The sequence below is a fragment of the Zalophus californianus genome, chromosome 8 (assembly GCF_009762305.2).
Source record: "Zalophus californianus isolate mZalCal1 chromosome 8, mZalCal1.pri.v2, whole genome shotgun sequence".
Lineage (NCBI taxonomy): Eukaryota > Metazoa > Chordata > Mammalia > Carnivora > Otariidae > Zalophus > Zalophus californianus.
In genome coordinates this window covers 126,789,082-126,808,010 of record NC_045602.1, presented here as the reverse complement: position 1 = coordinate 126,808,010, position 18,929 = coordinate 126,789,082, and the positions used below count along the sequence as shown (strand labels likewise).

General features: G+C 49.3%; 1 protein-coding gene across 12 annotated transcripts in view; it reads left to right on the top strand.

The window, feature by feature from the left end:
• Positions 1–946: 946 nt before the first annotated feature.
• Positions 947–18,929, top strand: part of ZMYND8 (zinc finger MYND-type containing 8) — a 139,127-nt gene continuing 121,144 nt past the window's right edge. For 5 of the 12 annotated variants that reach the window (XM_027621968.1, XM_027621970.1, XM_027621955.1 and 2 more), the window contains exon 1: positions 1,005–1,023. Coding sequence is in view for 5 of the 12 variants with exons in the window: in XM_027621963.1 (XP_027477764.1) it covers positions 950–1,023 (74 nt within the window). In the remaining 7 variants the exon portion in view is untranslated. Of the gene's footprint in view, positions 1,024–1,783; positions 1,805–16,868; positions 17,103–18,129; positions 18,313–18,929 lie in introns of those variants that run through there. The other 7 variants (XM_027621964.1, XM_027621954.1, XM_027621971.1 and 4 more) reach the window with 7 other exon arrangements.

The following is an 18,929-nucleotide window of genomic DNA, read 5'->3' as shown; positions in this document are numbered from 1 at the left end:
ATTGTGTCACCGTTCTGAAGACCAGAAGTCTGAAACCCAACTGTGGGCTGGGCCCTGTGAGGCTGAAACCTGCAGGAGAATACTTCTAGCCCCTTTCTTGCTTCTACTGGGTTATAGGCAACTTTGGCTCCCCTTGGCTTGTAGATACCTCACTCCAAGGCTGTGTCTTCATAAGATCTTCTTCCTGTGCTTTTCTTGACATTGACTTTCCTCTGTGCCTGTCTCCAGGTCCAAATTTACCTGTTATATAAAGACACCAGTCATATTGAATTAGGGTCACCCTCCTGACCCCATTTTAACTTGATTACCTCTGTAAAGATCCATTTCCAAAAAGGCCCCAATCTGAGCTATTGGGGTGGGGGTTGAACATATCTTTTTTGGGGGGGGGCACAGTTCAACCCCCAACCCGCAGGGATTGGGTGTGAAGGGTGCTGCCTTAGGGAGGGGGTAAGGGAAGGTCTCTGAGTCGGTGACATTTGAGCAGAGTCCTGAATGAAGAGACGGGGTGAGTCCTGTGGACATCTGGGGGAAGGGCATTTCAAGGAGAGGGAAGGGTCAGTGCAAAGCATTGTTATCAAGATACCTGCCCCACAATGCCGTGAGGATTCAGTGGCTTTAATAGGTGAAAAAATCTAAAAGCTGGCACACAGGATTATTACTATTACCCATCCTTTCCCCTGGCTTTGCCTCAGTGCCTGCTGTGGGGCTGGGGATCCAGAATGAACCAGTCAGCCAGCATCTGGTCTCAGTAGTGCAGCTGGAGAGACCAAGAGCCAACACGTCAGTAAACAAGAGGCGCACGTGGTATGATTGCTGATAACCTCCGTGCTCAGTACAGCAGCATGATGTCATAGAGGGTGACTGCCGGGTGGGGCTGGGCATCTCCGGATAAGGCCTCTCTGAGAAGCTGAAGGATCTCTCCAGATGAGCGCGTCATTAGGGGAAGTCCATGGAGAAACGCCCCCTGGTCAGATTGAGATCCATGACCAGGCCAGCATTGGTCACGGGGGAAGCATCCCAAAGGTAAAAACCTAATGAAAATGCCTCCGAGTCACTTCTGTTTAATTACAAAGAGCACAAGTCCTGATGAAATGGGTCTCAAACCCCAAATGTTTAGACCACCCCTCATGGCCATCTCATCCCTATCGCCGACAAAAGAAAACATCAGTGGGAAATAGAAAATAATTCCCTGAGCCAGACTCCAATGTTCATGACCCCAGTGTTCATGTCCGACTTCAAGTCCAGGTGGGGACCATTAACAACAGGCGTAGTGGATGCCCTTGTTTACCTGGTGGCTGATTCTCCAGGAGAGTTAATCAGCATGTCCATTCTGTGGCTCTGTATTCTCAAAGGGTTCTCTGGGTTGGATTCAACACATCTCCTTAGATACCCTAGAAAATCCTTTTCTCCTGGGAATTTATTTATTCCCTTACTGTTTCAGGGCAATTTGCCAGCAAATGGTAAGGTATGGCAGGGGTTTAATGACTACCGAAAGCAACTGTTGGGAATTAAGTTCTCAAAGTCCCTTCTTCCCAGCGAGAAAACAACCAGCATGGCTGTTTTGACATTCCACAGTCATGTTTCTTGCCTTTTGAAACTACATTTTGTTGTTTTGCTTCATTTCCGACCCGCTGAAGCTTAACCATCCCCTCCCCCATCTCCTATGTAGTTGGTGCTATGGAGAGAGCACAAGAAGGCAGATCAGGGTTCAAGACCCAGAACACGGAGAGAGACAGAGAGAAAGGGAGTTGGGGAGAGCACACAAGAGCCTTCTTCACCCGCTTGCAGTGTCATGGAGACTCTGGTGGGTTTGTACTCACTGATTCCATAAACATTTACGCAACGCCTACTAAGGGCCAGGCACGGTGCTGGACATTGGGGGGTCCACCCCCAAACCCAAAGACAAGTCCCTGACCTTCTGTAGCTTACGGTTTACTGCATATTCACATCTGATAGTCAAGAAGGGTTTTTAGTATGAGAATCCTAAAGACTGGGGACTTGGCTTATTGGCCCTCCCTTTGAATTAATGGTTCTCAGTTTTCCTCCTCTATAAAATGCACTCCTTGCTGCATAACTCACAAGGGTTTGTGGTGAAGGCCTTAGGAGATGGTGTCCAGAAAAATGGAGTGGGAGAATGGCCTTTCCAGTTGCTCTTCATGGCATCTATACTGGGTGGTAAGAGCTACAGTCTTTAACTAACCCTAAGCTGCTAGTGCTGTTCATTCCCTTACCCAGAGGCAGAAACAGATTGGAGGGGTTGGGTCACCCTTCCAAGTAGCTCAGGACTCCAAAACAGAAAATTCACTGAGAGCACACACTGCAGGGGAGAGTCTGATGGGACCAGAGAGTTAGGGGTGCCAGATTAAACACAGGATATACTTAAGACTAGAAAATTGTCCATTTATTTGGAATTCAAATTTAAATATGAGCATCCTGTATTTTTATTTGCTAAGCTTGGCCACCCTACAGAGGTTCTGATGTCAGGCTGGGCTGGGGAAGGCCTGGGGTCACCCTGGGACTACAGACATTAGGGCGAGCCTGTTCCTGGGGCTGGGGCACCAAAGGGGTGGGTAAGATCAGCAAGAAAGAGCAAGGCAGGGAAGGCCCAGAAGCCAGGGGGTTTCTGCAGCTACCTGTCCCAGGGTAGCCCACCACATGGGCCTGGAGACTTCGGCTTCAGCGTTTCGGGATTAGCTCCTCAGGAGCTCCCATGTTTGAGCTGCTCCCGTGTAGGCCTCGTAGTTTAGGCTGACCTGGGCCTGGAGGGCAGCCCCTCTGGGCCACGCCCAGTTTCACTTGCCTTGCCAATCACTGCAGCTTCCTTTTGTAACCCGGGTCCCCCCACCGAGCTTCAGTGTTCTGCGTCCTCATTAAAACTCGACTTTCCTAATGCTTTGACTTGAAAATTAGAGATCTGGGCATTCTTGCAATTGACTCATGTGGCCATTTCCTGCTCAACATTCACCAGATTACTTTTGAGTACCTGCTATGTGCCGGAGATACAGACTTGGACAAAAAAGGCACTAAATAAGAAATTCATCAGGGAATTTATACCCAGTTATTAAACATGTAGTAGGTATTAAATTATGATTGCCCATAAGCACCATGAGGGCAACATATAGTAGGGTGGCTGTGTCTGATTTATTGGGAAGTGGGTCCACAAAGCCTACCCTGAAGACATTGATTTTTTTTTTTTAAGATTTTATTTATTTATTTGAGAGAGAGAGAATGAGAGACAGAGAGCACGAGAGGGAAGAGGGTCAGAGGGAGAAGCAGACTCCCTGCTGAGCAGGAAGCCCGATGTGGGACTCGATCCTGGGACTCCAGGATCATGACCTGAGCCGAAGGCAGTCGCTTAACCAACTGAGCCACCCAGGCGCCCCTGAAGACATTAATTTTGTATTGGGTTTTGAAGGATAAGTAGGAGTTACCTGATAACAGCAGTGATACCCAAGTTGTGCCAAACACTGCTAAATATTAACCTTTTACCACAGGAACTAATTTAGTTCTGATGACACTCTGGGAGGCGTTACCCACATTTTCTAGGCCCAGAGAGGTTAAGTTACTTGCACAAGGTCACACAGTGAGTGGATGGCAGTTGTCAGGATTTGAACTGAGCCAGCCTGGCTTCAGAGCCTTCCAAGCACGCTGGGATCCGGGTGGAGCTCAGAGACCGAAGAGGAAGCTGCAGAAGGGAATCCTGCTGGCCTGCGAAAGCTCAGTTAAAGAATTTGAGACTTTGGCCTGAGAACAATGGGAAACCTTTGAAGGGGTTTAGAGGTGGGGGTGGGGAGGGGGGTGTGTCCTGGCCCAAATTGAAATTTCAAAAGATCCCTTTGGCTGCTCGGGGTGGGGGATGGGACCAGCGTGGAGCCTGGGGGCTGGTGGGAGGCTTTTCCCTTCCTGCCCAGATAACAGATAATGGTGGCTCTGGAGCTGGCCGCCAGCTCTGCAGGATGGAGCTTCGCGGCCGGAGTAGGCGTTGGAAGCGGCTCCGAAGGTAGATCCCACTGGGCTCTGGGCTGGGAGGTGGGAGAAGAAGAGGTCAAGGGTGACACCCAGGTTTGGGGCTTCAGAACTGCATGGGAAATGCCTGGGAGGGAGCTTGGTGTCCCAAGAGCTCCTGGGAGTTGAGTTTGGGTCAGATTGCCCCGTGTCTGAGATTTCTTTGTCTTTGGTGTGTCTTTGATGTTGTCGTTGCTACTAACTCGGTTCCTGATCGCCTTGTTGTTTCCGGCCTGTTTCGGTCCCCTGTGTCCATAGTACCAGTTTTCTTGGGATGTTACAGCCCGAGAGGGCTTGGACTTAATTTTTCTCGTGAACGTCTTGCTTTTTCAGATGGGCAGATTACCTAATCTTTCTGTGCTTCGGTTTCCTCATCTGTAAAATGAGGGCGGGACTAGGACCTGGTTCATGGAGTTATTGGGACGATTCGGTTAATTAACATGGAAGGTGTGCGAAGGCTCAACAAGCCCCATCTGCTCTTCTAAGGTAGAGATGGCGGTGCTGGTGCTGATGGTGTTGTCATGACAATGAGGAGGCCGGTGGAGACAGGGGTGGCTGTAGGAGGAGGTTGAAGCCCACAGAAGTCACTCCGATTACTTAGCAAGCACATGTTAGTTACCTTTTTGTACCCACTTGTAAGCAAACTATTTAAAAAGTATGTACAGAAGCCCAAGGTACTGCATTCACTCCGATGAACAAACATTGGAGAGACTTTCCAGTGCCAGGCCTGCTCTAGACTCCGGGGTCACGCCAGTGTATATGAAAACGATAAGTTTTCTTGAAAAGCAAACACAGCACCAAGTTTGAGAATGTGCTAAGTGCTGGGAAGAAAATGAAACCACTCTTGTGACAGGATGTGACCCCAGGGGGCCTCCTGGAGGAGGTGACATTGGGTCCAGGATCTGAAGCAGAAAGAGCATGTGAAAAGGTCCATAATGGGAGACAACTGGCACATTTTGAGGATCCCAGAGTAGGTCAAAGTGGCCAGAGTGTGCTAAACAGTTGAAGGGGGGAATTCGTTGATTTATATTTCTACATATTGCCCTAGTTGAAATTACTGGTATTCGACCTTTTAAAATTCATGTACAAATTGTGACTATATACGATTCTACTTGATAGATTGAGCAAGAAGGGGTAATACCAAATTAGGGCCATAGCTGGTCTATTGGAGATCTCATATGGAAACTGCTTTGTGTAAGAAGAAAATGCGACTCAGGGCACCTGGGTGGCTCAGTCGTTAAGCGTCTGCCTTCGGCTCAGGTCATGATCCCAGGGTCCTGGGATCGAGCCCCGCATCGGGCTCCCTGCTCCGCGGGAGGCCTGCTTCTCCCTCTCCCACTCCCCCTGCTTGTGTTCCCTCTCTCACACACACACAAAAAATTATGCATGCTACAAATTACGATTTCTTCAATTATTTATTTATTTTATTTTATTTTATTTTTTTTAAAGATTTTTTTATTTATCTATTTGAGAGAGAGAGAATGAGAGAGATCATGAGAGGGAAGAGGGTCAGAGGGAGAAGCAGACTCCCTGCTGAGCAGGGAGCCCGATGCGGGACTCGATCCCAGGACCCCGGGATCATAACCTGAGCCGAAGGCACACACTTAACCATCTGAGCCACCCAGGCGCCCTCTTCAACCATTTTTTAAAAGATTTTATTTTTTTAAGATTTTATTTATTCATTTCAGAGAGAGAGAGAGAATGAGCGGTGGCTGGGGGGGAGGGGCAGAGGAAGAGGGAGAAGCAGACTTCCCACTGAGGAGGGATCAGGAGGCAGGACTCGATCCCAGGACCCAGAGATCACAACCGGAACTGAAGGCAGATGCTTAACCAACTGAGCCACCCAGGCGCCCCTAAAGATTTTATTTTTATGTAATCTCTACATCTAACATGGGACTTGAACTCCCCCCCCTTTCTACCCCCAAGATCAAGAGTTGCATGGTCTACCAACTGAGCCAGCCAGGCGCCCCTTTTTTTGACCATTTTATTTTATTTTTTTAAAAGATTATTTATTTATTTGACAGAGAGAGAGATATAGTGAGAGAGGGAACAAACACAAGCAAGGGGGAGAGGGAGAGGGAGAAGCAGGCTTCCCGCGGAGCAGGGAGCCCGATGCAGGGCTCGATCCCAGGACCCTGGGATCATGACCTGAGCCGAAGGCAGACGCTCAACGACTGAGCCACCCAGGTTCCCCATTTTTGACCATTTTTAAATGTGAGAAACCATTTTTAGCTTGAGGGTCAGAGGGAAACAGGTGGTGGGCAGGTGATTTGGCCCACAGGTAGACTCCTGTTCTAAAGTCATGAGAAGCCATCAGAGGGTTTTGAGCAGGGGATTGAAAGGTTGTGATTTAAAATGGGAAGGTATAGGGCGCCTGGCTGCCCTAGTAGATGGAGCATGCCACTCTTGATCTTGGGGTTGTGAACCCCACATTGGGGGTAGAATTTACTTAAAAAAAAGAAAAAGAAAAAAAATGGGAAGGTATGAAGGCTCAGCATGATGCTAGAAAGTGGATGTAACCGTGTAGAATGGAGCAGTCGTTTTGCTAGTCATTCATCAAGCACTGAGTTCCCTTAATAGCCATGATGTTGGGGCGCCTGGGTGGCTCAGTCAGTTGAGCGTCTGCCTTTGGCTCAGGTCATGATCCCAGGGTCCTGGGATCGAGTCCCGCATCGGGCTCCCTGCTCGGCGGGAAGTCTGCTTCTCGCTCTCCTTCTGCCTGCCGCTCCCCCTGCTTGTGCTCTCTCTCTCTCTGTCTCAAATAAATAAATAAAATATTTAAAAAAAAATAATCATGGTGCTGCTGAAGGGGACCCATGATCTGTAAGACACAGTTCTATACTCATGGAGTTTATAACGTAACAGGAGAAACTCAAGACCGAGATCCAAATACAAACTTCAGGGTCAAAAGAGAGACCCAAAAAAGCAATAGTTGCTTTGGAAAACAGCAAGGTGGCAGACAGGTGGCTGGAGTGGAGTGAGGGGGGGTGGTATGGGTGGGAGTTGAGGGAGGGTAGGTGGAGGATTTGGGATTTTATCCTAAGTGAGACAGGAAGACCCTGGCAGGTTTTTTAAAGCTGTGATAAAATAGAAATAATGTAAAATTTGCCTTTTTTTTTTTAAGATTTTATTTGTTTATTTGACAGAGAGAGACATAGCGAGAGCAGGAACACAAGCAGGGGGAGTGGGAGAGGGAGAAGCAGGCTTCCCGCAGAGCAGGGAGCCCGATGTGGGACTCGATCCCAGGACCCTGGGATCATGACCTGAGCCGAAGGCAGACGCTTAACGACTGAGCCACCCAGGCGCCCAAAATTTGCCATTTTAACCACTTTAAATTATACAATCCAGTGGCATTAAGTGCTTTCACAATGTTGTGAAAGCCACCACTATCTAGACCCAGAACTTTTTCATCACCCCAGAAGGGAAATCTCTACCCATTTTTGTAAAAAACATTTTATTTATTTATTTGAGACAGAGAGCGATCACGTGCGAATGTGCAGGAGCAGGGGGAGGGCAGAGGGAGAGGGACAAGCAGACACCCCACTGAGCGCGGAGCCCCATGTAGCTCAGCACACCAACACAGGGCTGGATCCCAGGACGCCAGGACCCCAAGATCATGACCTGAGCCCAAGGCAGATGCTTAACCAACGCCCCATGTAGCTCAGCACACCAACACAGGGCTGGATCCCAGGACCCCAAGATCATGACCTAAGCAGATGCTTAAGCAACTGAGCCATCCAGCCTCCGCAAAATCTCAGTATCCATTAAGCAATTATTCCTCATCCCCCATCTCCCCAGCCCCTGGCAACCTTCTACCTGTCTCTATTTCTCTATACCTATATCTCTGTATCTCTATGGATTTGCCTATTCTGGACATTTCATAGAAATGGAATCATACGATATATGGCTTTTGCTGTCTGCCTTCCTTGACAAAGCATCAGGATTTCAAGGCTCATCCATGTTGTTGTATGTGTCAGCGCTTCATTCTTTTCTATGGCTGAATAATAGTAATATTCCCTTGTGTGGAATATTTATCCATTTGTTGATCCATTCATCCATTGATGAACAATTGGGTTGTTTTCACCTTTCGGCTATATCATGAATAGTGCTGCCCATGGAAGGCTTTGAACAGGCAGGTGATGTCTTGTTACCTGGATCCCTCTGGCAGGAGACCAGTTTAGAGCAGGATTCAAAGCTTTGACTGCACAGTGTGATTCCCAGGGACGTAGAACATGCGCTCCTGGGAACTGGGGCAGAATTCCCAGGCAATTCTACAGTGAAGGATTGGGAACCATTGGGAACAGGCAGGAGCAGTCCTCTGAGCGGGATGGTGGCACCCATCAAAGGGATTAGGTGACAAGCGCAAGAGCCACCTTCAGAATACACTCAGGGCCGAGCACCCAGGCTGGCCCACGTGGTCGGGACTGAGAGGGCTGTTTGGGGTGATTGATTCTGTGGACCAAACTGAGGAGCCCTGTGGAGGTGCTAGTTTGAGGGAGTCAAGAAGTTGGGTTTGCTCTGCTCAGTGAGAGGTCCCAGCAGCCCACACACTGAGAAGCCCTGGAGGCAGGGAGGGCTATGTGCTCTGGGGTTGTAGGAGATCGGGAGCCCGGAAGGCGTCCAGGTGAGAAAGCAGGAAAGACACTGTGGGCAGGAGGTGCCACCTGGATTTGAAGGGTGGCTGTTATCCCAATAAGGGATACATGGAGAAGGAGCCACGGTGGGTCCTACTTGGGCCATACTTTCCAGCTTTACTGAGAAATAGAGGGAGATGAGGGGGGAGAGTCAAGTATGGAGTCAGATAAAGGGGTCCTGATGGAAGGGAGTCAGGGTTGCATTAATTAGTGGAGAATTGCTGAAGGTTTTTTGGAAACATCAGGAAAACTGATCGCAGCCAACGTATGTTTTGAAGTGCTTTGTTTGGCAGGTGCATGGAAAGGTAAAGGCGGGGGTATGGAAAGGTAAAGAACATTCTGGAATATTTTGAGTCTGAGTAATGGAAGGATTGCAGATGGAATAGTGACCATGTCCCTGACTTTACCTCCACGCTCAGCTCCTCTGCACCTCATTTCACTGTAGCCACACATGGGCCGTTTTTTTGTGCCTCAGAAACACCGAGTTACCAAGCTCAGGCTTGCCTCAGGGCCTTTGTACCTGCCATTCCCTCCACCAGGAAGGCTCTTATCTCCTTCAGCTCAAATGTCACAGCCTCATTGGAGCCCTTCTTACCTGTCTAAAGCAGACGCCCCCCCACCCCAATCTGGTCACTTCTCTCTACCCTCACCCTGTTTTGTTCTTCTTCATAGCATTGGTCTCAATCGGCTATATTTTATCTTATTCGTGTATTCATTTAATTCTTCATGACTTCCTCTGTTCGGCCTGCAGCCCTTGAAAGCAGGAGCAACAGACAGTAAGTCTGGTGCTTAGAGGTAGAGGAAGCACTCCATACCTCTCTGTAGACGGCCCGGATAAGTGGCAAGAGAATGCCTGCCCAGGAGTTAAGATATGGAGATTTGGGGTTCAGGGGAGAGGTAAAGACCTGGATACTTAGATTTGGAATCTGTTGTGGTAGTAGGATGGAAATGGTTTCAAGGAAAGCAAAATCATCTGACATTTCTTGAGCAGGTACTCTGTGCCTCTATTAAATAATCCCCATACTGTCTGATGTAAGGACTTCACAGACTTGGAAACTGAGGCACAAAAAAGTGAAATCACTTGCTCAACTTCCTTAGGGAGGAAGCTTGGAATGGACCCCTCTCCCTGCCCCAACCCCAGCAGGCTGGCTCCAGAGGCCAGAGGAAGAGCCAGATGGCCAAGAGAGAACAGGGTCTGGAGGAAGAGGAGCCCGGGCAGTTAGAGCTTCTGTTGCTGGGCAGGGCAGTGTTTTGGAACCTCTGAGGTGTCCTGCATCAGATGTTAGCATGAGATCAACAAACAGTGGACCCAAGACTAACCAGCCTGTTGAAATTGATTTCTTGGAAGTGAATGAGGACTTCTTTTTCTTTTAAAAGATATTACTGTTCAAAATAATTTATTTTAACCAGTTGCATACAAATATAAAATGAACACGTTTTATGTATTTTATGTAACATACAAATATAAAATGAACATGTTTTATGTATTTTACGTACCTCATTATTATTGAGGGCATGTGTACGATCGTCCAACTAATTCAAAGATGGAGTCAAAGCCGAGCTCATACTGGAAATGCTGACATGAATTTATGAAGAGATGCAAAAATTAGCAAAACTCCCCAATAACCACAGGGCAATAATCAATTGCATTCCAGGGGCTAAATTTGCATGTCTATGGACGGAAGTCTTCTGCATTAGTATTATCCTTCTACTGGTGCCAGAGCTGTAAAAAGCTCAGAAACAATGAAAGGTGCAGGTGACCCAGTGGGGATGCCTGGATGGGCCACCCACTAATCTTTCTTTGCCTTTTTTACAGTCTTCCAGAATTTTCCTAATACTACATTTACTAATTTATCTTGGAAGAAGTAATACATTCATATGGTTGAAATACAAAAGGTATATAAAAGTAAAAAATCTCCTTCCCATTCCTGACCTCTGGCCACCCAGTACTCCTTGGATGCAAAGTGTTAGCAATTTCTTAAGTACGCTTCCAAGAAATCCAGTGCATAATAAGCAAACCTTTTTTTTTAAGATTTTATTTATGTATTTGACAGAGAGAGAGAATGAAAGATGGAGAAAGAGAGAGAGAGAGAGAGAGAGAGAGAGAGAGAGTGTGAGAGTACAGGCAGCGGGGCGGCAGGCAGAGGGAGAAGCAGGCTTCCGCTGAGCAGGGAGCCCGATGTGGGGCTCGATCTCAGGACCCCGGGATCATGACCTGAGCCGAAGGCAGACGCTAAACCGACTGAGCCACCCGGGCGTCCCTTTTTTTTAAGATGTTTTAAAAGATTTATTTATTTAAGATTTTATTTATTTATTTGACACAGAGACACAGAGAGCGAGTGAGAGAGCGCGCGTAAGCAGGGGGAGCTGCAGAGGGTGAAGCAGGCTCCATGTGGAGCAGGGAGCCCAATGTAGGGCTGGATCCCAGGACCCCTGGATCATGACCTGAGCTGAAGGTAGACACTTAACTGACTGATCCACACAGGCGCCGGAGAAGTTTTCTTAGTAGGAGGGGACTACTGATAGTTCCTCAGCTTCCTCATCTAGGAAATGGGTTGATGATTATATGGCACCCATCTCACAGGTTTGGGAGGGTAATTGATTAGTTTATGTAAACTGCTCAGAACAGCCCCTGACACAATGCTTGGAGCATGCCAGCTAGCGGGATTTATCCTTATCCTCCTTTGGAAAGTTTGATGTTGAAAAAAGGATGAAAAATGACTTGGAAGCATCCAGAGATTTCCTTTCTAAGAGCAAACAGAGGGACAACGGAACAGCAACTGCATGAGTGCTCACTGTGTGTTGTGGGGCTCTAGTGCTTGACCTCCCTTCCCTGATCCAGTGAATTTCCCGGTGGGTATATTATTGCCCCCATCGTACAAATGAGGAAATCAAGGCACAGCGAATTTCGTACCTCAAGCAAGGCTGCCCAGCTGGCTAGTGGGGCAGCTGGATTCACACCCAGACGTCAGACAATCTGACGCCAACAGCCACGCACTCAATCACTGCACGGTTCTGCCTCTTGATGTGGAAAGAAAGAGAAAAGGTTAACTTGGAAGAAGAGGGCTCTGAGGGGGAGGCATCCGGGAGGGCGCGGGGAGTGGGGAGGGGGGCGGGGGCATGGTGATGGCAGAAGAGAAGGCGGGAAGGCAGATATGTGGAGGCCCAGGATGGAACCGGGTTTGTGTGAGGTGGTTTCGGTAGCAGGGGAGATGGTCTGGGGGAGGGGAAGTAGGAGATCAAGGGGAAAGGGCTGGAGGAGGTAGGCAGTGGAAAGAACAGATGGAGGATCAGGGTGACGGGAGCAGAGTGAGCAGAGTGAACCCTGGGAGCAGAGAAGGACACGAGTGGAGTCAGGGATCAGGAGCAAGGCACTGATCCCGTGGGCCATTTTTAGCACTTGGGCTTTTCACTCTGAACAAGGTGGGAATCTACTGATGGGTTTTGAGCAGAGGAAGGATGAGGTCTGGCTTCAAAGGATTGCTTGCAGCCTGTGTGTGTGTCTAAATCCCCAGTTTCTTCCTAGTCTAACTCCCCTGTCCCCGAAAGCATTTGCAAGGGCAGATAGGGGGGCTCAGGTAGGAGGTGAGTGCACCCGTCCGGGTGGGAGGTGGTGTTTAACTGAGCTCTGACACTTGTCGGGCACAAAGGTGAGGAATTCAGACCAGGCTCTGCCTTGTTAAAGTTCTCAGTTTAGGGCAGGCTTTCTCAGCCTCGGCGCTAGTGATACTTGGGGCTGGCTAGTTTTCGGGGGGTGGTGCTGTACCGTGTTTGGTAGAGTGTTCAGCACCATCCCTGGTCTGTACCCTCTAGATACCAATAGCATCCTCCTTCCTCCAGATGGCACAACCTAAAACGTCTCCTGACATTGCCACTGGTCTAGTGGGACAAAGAAACAAACAGCAGATAAATAAATACATGCTCTTCTTCCCATAATGGTGATTGCTAGGAAGTAAAAAGAGCAGATAAGGGGAGGTCCTGAATCTTCTTCCTTCTCATTTTCATTTTCTTCCTGCATCCCTTAAGTCTCTCCGCACCCACACTGTGGCCATCTGCCTGATGGTCATGTACCCCGCACCCCCCCTTTCCACCTGCCCTTCCCTCCTGCCTCCGTTTTTTTGATCCAGTCCCTCCTAGGAAGAAGTTTAAAAAGAAAAAAAAAAAAAAAAAAAAGACACTTCAGAGGGCACCTCTTCTCTTAAGGTAGGGACAAGTCCTAATTACCTCTTTGTGGCTGTAAACATGACTCGGTCAGCTCCATGCTCTGAAGGTGAGCCCTTCTGTCACCATGCCCGAAGTTGGCCTCGGTTCCAATTGGCCAAAAAGGAACAAAACAAAACAAGATATTTAAAACACTTCCCTGCCTCCATCCCGCCCGTTTCACATAACGGCCCGTTTCACATAACGGCCCGTTTCACATAACGGCCCGAGCGGCCTGCTGCTAGCTTGAGGCAGATAACTCCGAGCGTGCTTATTTTCCTAGTCCGCGACCGGGCTATCTTCGGGATGCAGCTTGTTGAGGCTGCAGCTCGGCTGCTCGCCTGGCTGCAGGCCCGCAGGAGGGGAGAGCCATTTCAGCGAGGCCTCGGCAGTAAGTTGCCTGGGGAAGGGAGCCGGGTCAGCTCTTCCTCTCCTTTGAGACCAGCTTTATCACTGAGACACTCTGGCTTCCATAAGCCTGATTCCGTCTCCTGATTCTCTCCATCCCCTGGGAATATTAAGAAAGACATGTTTTAATCTATTTTTATTAGTTCACTGCTTATTAATTTCCCTACCTCGGCACTGTGGACATTTTGGACAGCATAATTCCTTGTCGTGGGGTGTCTGTTCCTTGCTGTAGAATGTTTAGCAACGTTCCCTGGTCTCTACCCACTAGATGCCAATAGCACCTCTCCCCCCAAGTGTGAAAACCCCCAAGTCTCCGGATATCGCCACATATCCCCCCCGCCCCCGGGGCGGGGGGCTAAACCCACCCCTCGTTGAGAACCACTGATTTCCAGGAATATAAAAACCTAATTTTAGGGATGGCAGAGTGTTCCACTTAACATCTTGCTGGAGGCTTGTAGGGAGAGAGGAGCTTTCTCTGGGCCTTAAATGAGTCCGAGCTGAAGGTCTCCCAGCTCCATCATTCAGTACTTAAAACTTATTCTCAAAGGAGTCGATCTCCTAAAAGAAGACACAGATCCTGCAGTTGCTCTTGGTAAATTTTAGCCTTGTTTCTGCTCTGCTTGGTTCCGCTTCTCTTTTGTCCCTTTCTTTAGAGGCAGGGGAAGGTACCGAGTTTAGGTGTGCGGAGTCCTAACTGGGGTGGAAGTCTGGTCTCTGGCACTGGCCAGCTGTGTGACCTTGCACAGCTCACTTCACCTCGCTGGGCTGGATTCCAAATCTGTAACAATGCTCCCTACCTCATGGAGTCAGTCAGTGCAAAGTGCTGACCTTAGCACAGTACCAGGCCCCAGGCAAGCATGCCGGAGCTGTTGGGGCTACTCTGCAAAGGGGTGTTTTGAGAGGGGCCACCGAATGGTCTCTAGATTGAGGCTGGCAACATTTGGTTTCTTTATTTCCCGCTTATCAGCCACCTTCCATCAAGCCCAGAACTGGCCCTTAGTAGGCCTGCCCCGGGCTTCCTTTTCAATCCCTGTCCCTCCCAGGATTCCATCTGCCACCATACCTTTGTCTCTGTCCGCCACCCAATCGCTGTCTTTCTGATAACCTCAGACCTACCAGAATGCCAATAGCATTCCTCAGAGCAGAGCTGCCAGAATAAGCCGGCAGCTTCCTGCTCTTTGCCCCAGAAAACATTTCAAGTGATCAAGTGATCAGAGGGGGGTGGGGGAAGCGGGGAGGACTCTGCAGCTGCTTATGCAACAAGCTTTAATCCTGGGTTAAAATCCACCACGCGCACCAGTGGCGTATTTCATTTCCTCATTGGGTCATGAAGCTAGTGGCACACGAGATCTGCCATAGACTCGCAGACACGCCCGTTCCCCCAAAAGCAGCACCACGCAGGGGTAGACAGTGTTCCCTAGGGGATGGTGGCGGAGGGCCACTGCCCACGCCGCCAGGAGGGACAGCATGGTCTGATTAGCTCTGGCCTCCCCACCTCTTGCCCCCCACTTGGTCTCCCTGTACGCGGCTCCACCCGCAGGAAGAGGGGGCCCCTCCCTTCTAGTGAGGCCCAGGCCTGTCCCGAGTGCTGGACCCTTGTCAGGCCGGGTGATGGAGGTGTCCCTCCCTGCATCTGGGCCTCTTCCGCTTAATACACAACAGCAACAAAATCCCCTCCCTTTTTATAAAGCCTGGGCCCTGCCCCTGCCGAACGGTCTGTGTGGATTCCTGGCTTGTTCCTGTTTGATATAAGATTCCCAGCCAGGAAGAATTTATGTGCACGAGGTGGGCATCTGTTGTCCATGTGGGGGGGGGCGGGGGCAGGGAGAGCAGGCGATCAGCTCTACATTTTCTTTGTGGGAACGAACGGTGTGGGACCAGAAAGCCCACGAGTCCTAATTTTAGGAGGCGAGGGGAAACTTTATTGGGCCATAGTTTTACCTCCTGGCATATGGCTGCGTCACCTCTGGAAGCTTTCTCCAGCCTCTGAAGAAGGGTGTTTATCTAGCTTCTGTTGTTACAGCTTGCTGTTTTAAAAAAATCTTGTTAATTAAGCACCTTGTCTTTGAGGGGGAAAAAACAGCAAGCAAGCAAGCAAGCATGGACATTTTAAGATCCTTCTGGATTTGTCTTTCCGTTCTCGGTACAGACCAACTGCAAAGGCAGCTTTCGGGAAGACACAGGCAAAGACCTCCTAATACCATTGAAAGGGGTGGAATTATAAGGAGCTCTAAAAAACTAGTTAATATTTTACTGGGGAGCAGTGCCAGAGACGGGGTGGGGGGCTGCCAAGAGTGGGTCTGTGTGTGAAGTAGCTCTTCCATCTGCCTTAGGGGACGAAAAGAAGCCGTTCTCTGTGGAAATAAATTTAAGCAAGAATCCTTCTAAAGCTCATGGGATTTGTCTGCCCACCGAGGGCCCAGTTCCCCAAGAACATACATACAGGGGTGATTGTGGCAGGAAGGGCTAAGCTGTGGGTGTAGGCCTGGCTAATAATGGGGGTTCTTGTTCCCTTGCTGGGCTTGACATCTTTCTTTCTCCCTCTGGATTTAAATGGCTTCTCAGACCGAGAGGCACTGCCTGTGCCCTGGATTCAGAAGGTACACGCCTCCTTGGGAAGCAAAGGCGAGAGACAGCGGCTCACTCTCTCTCTCTCTCTCTCTCTCTCTTTCTGCATCTGCCGGGAGAGCTGCAGCTGGTATTTTTCCACAGGCCTTTTTTGCGATCTCAGGGCCTAGTTTTTCCCAGCCAGGCCCAGAGTCCGAGAGAGGGTTAATAGGCAGGAAGCTGAAGGCATTGCAGACTAATACGGAAGTCAGATTTTTGTTTAACTGACAGGTTTAGCAGGCCTCAGTGGTGGGGGAGGGGGCCGGGAGGGGAAGGGAAGTTTGTAGATCTAGGCATGTGGCCTGCTAGGAGCGCATTTGGCTTTTCTTAGGGTAAGGACGGAGGGGGGGGCCCTGTTGGCATCCTGGCAGGGAGGCAGGAACCCATTTTGGTTTTCCTTTGAGTACTGGCTGAGGGGGGTGAGGAGTGAGATTCTCTGCCGGCAAATGGCTCTCTGGCCTGCTTTTCCAGGAGGCGTTTTGACAATGACTATGCAAACTTGACCACTCTGCTCCCCTCCTCTTCCCAGCAGCCCGAATCCTCTGTCCTCTGAGAAGCCAGGGCTGTCTTGTAGCGATTTCTTGGGGCTCGTCTGTCCTGTTTTCCCTCAGCTCCTCAGAGGCCTTCCTCAAACCCCTTTTCCTTGCCCCCCTTGGCTGTTTTCCTGGGGCTCCCCACTCCTCAGCTTCACTCCGTCCCCGCGCCCCCTCCCCTCCCCCCCTCCGGGGGAGAACCACTCTGCTGGATTGTTCTAGAAAAGGGCCAGGCTTCCTCCCAGCCAAGAGCCGTTTCTGTGGGGGCAGGTGAGGGTGAGCCCTTTCAGCTCACCCCAAAAACTCCCTTCCCCGTGGCATCCGGGCCTCAGGCTTTGCTGGAGCAGGTCAGGCTGGCTGCACTGGTTTGCCCGTGCCGGGAAATCTAGCCAGGGTGTGGGAGAAGTGCGTCTGGGGGCCCCTTTCCCAAGTTTTTCTCGCTGCAAAAGGCCTAGCTTAGCCTGTCTTTTTCTATGCACAGGATGGCTCTTGCTCACCAGAGCCTCACAAAGATAATCGCTCAGGAAGTGTTTCAGCCAATCCCAGCCGGCCTTACACTCCGATTTGCCGGGGCAGCCAATCGGGGATGAGCTTTTATTAGGCGGCCAGATCATCAAGCCGAAGTGCCAAACCCTTTTTCTGTGAGAACTAGGAGCCTGTCCTCCATGTTTTATAAGTATTGACATTACACAGTGTTAACAATGCATCCACAGAGGTAAGCTCGACTTTTTAACCATCTTTTCTCCCCCTCCCTCTGAGACATCCGAATTGTGGGCGAGCAGTGTGATTTCTCTGTGGCTGGCCGTGCCACACTCACCCCCACAGCACTTAGGTTAACTTGGAACTGTTTAGAGAGAATTTTTTTTGCTTTCTTGGGTCACATGGCTAAGTAGCCATTAGCCATAGCTTGATTTTGCAAACTAGCAAAGGCCTGGCACACCTTTTCTTCACCAGGACATGGTGTTTCTGGAATAGTTTGAAGCTAGATCCTGGAATGCCAAAAAAGAAGCTTTTTTTTTTTTCCCTTTTTTTTTTTCTTCCTCCTCTCTTTCTCTCTCTCCCTGTCTCTCTCTCTCTCTGAGCAGTTCTCCCCCCCCCCCCTGCACTATTGTCTTCTCCTGTGTCACATGCCTGCTGGGGGAAGAAAATGGAAGGTAAGCAAGCAGGCTCCTCTCCAAGGAGAGCCCATGGCAGACAGCAAAGCAGGCAAGTGTCCCTCTCCAAAGAGGTTCTGGGAAGGCTGGAGTAAGTTCTGACAAGAAAGGACGTGTGTTTTAAAAAGAACCAAGCCCTCAGCAGAGCAGTGCTAAGGAGAGATCCTAGCTCCTGGGGCCTAGGTGGGTGGTGGTGTCTCTCCATGGTCTGTTCTCTCCCTACAGGGCTGCTTCACTTGAAACTACATTGTTCAGCCTTTTTTCCTGACTTCTGTTGATACAGAGTGTTCTTCTGCAAGCCAGCCTACAGCCAGCAAATGTTTCTGAAAGTGTTTTCTAGGCTTTGGAGGAAGTTTTTGGAGTAGGGATGGGGATGGGGGGGGTGTGTGTGTGTAGAGGGGGAGGGAGGTTGGACAACATCCTGCAATAAATCTGTGAGGACTCTTTTTGAATCCCTTAGCTTTCTACTCTTGCATGATTTTCAATGAACTAATGGATCTTTTATCCTTGTTTTCATTTTCTTTTCCCTCTTTTACATTGTATCATCCTCTGTCCTCCTGTGTGATGGAGCACAGAGGAAATAAAATCATGTCTGTGGCTCATGACAGCATATTCCATATTCAGTTGTTGGGTTGTGTTGTTGTGTGTTTTTAATAATCCCATGTAACTGTTTAAAAAAAAAATTTCCTTTTTGATCAAGTCCCAAATCTGCCTGCCTGTTCTCTCTTCTTAACTGTGGAAAAATGAGACGGTTGCTTGAACATTTGTTGGGTAAGTAAAGCAATCCATTTCCTCTGTGACCATGTATAAAGAGTTTGGCGGACATTTGGGGTCTGTTTGTAACAGAGGGTCTGGGCTACAGCAGTTGGGGGGGGGCTTTTCATTAGCAGGGACCACATAAGGGCTTTTTAATAGTCTCTTGATTTTAGGTGACTGTTTGAATCCACTGTTTTTCCTGATAACCTGCTGCTAGGATTGAAGATCACACTTCCTGTTTACCCTCAGACAGGGGAGAAATGGTCAGTTCATTGTGACTGGACTGGAGACCTTTAATTGGGATTGTGTGGGTATTAGCTAGAACTCTGGGTAGGTGATCTGCTTGTGAAATGTAATGAAAGTGCTTGTTCTTAGAGTCACCGAGCCTTAAACACTGGTGAGGGCAGGAGCCTGGCGGCGGTGTGTGGGGTGGGGGTGTCAGCACCCCGATTTAGAATACTTGTAGTGTAAAATCCCACCTACCACCAAACTTGGTTTGATTCAGGACTCCCTGCACAACAAACGGATTTGGCCTTTTCCCAGGCCTGACCCACACATCTCTATGCACGCTTGCCTTTACTTATGATTTATTTCTCACTTTTTACACTTCTCCTGATCTCTTAATGCTGTAG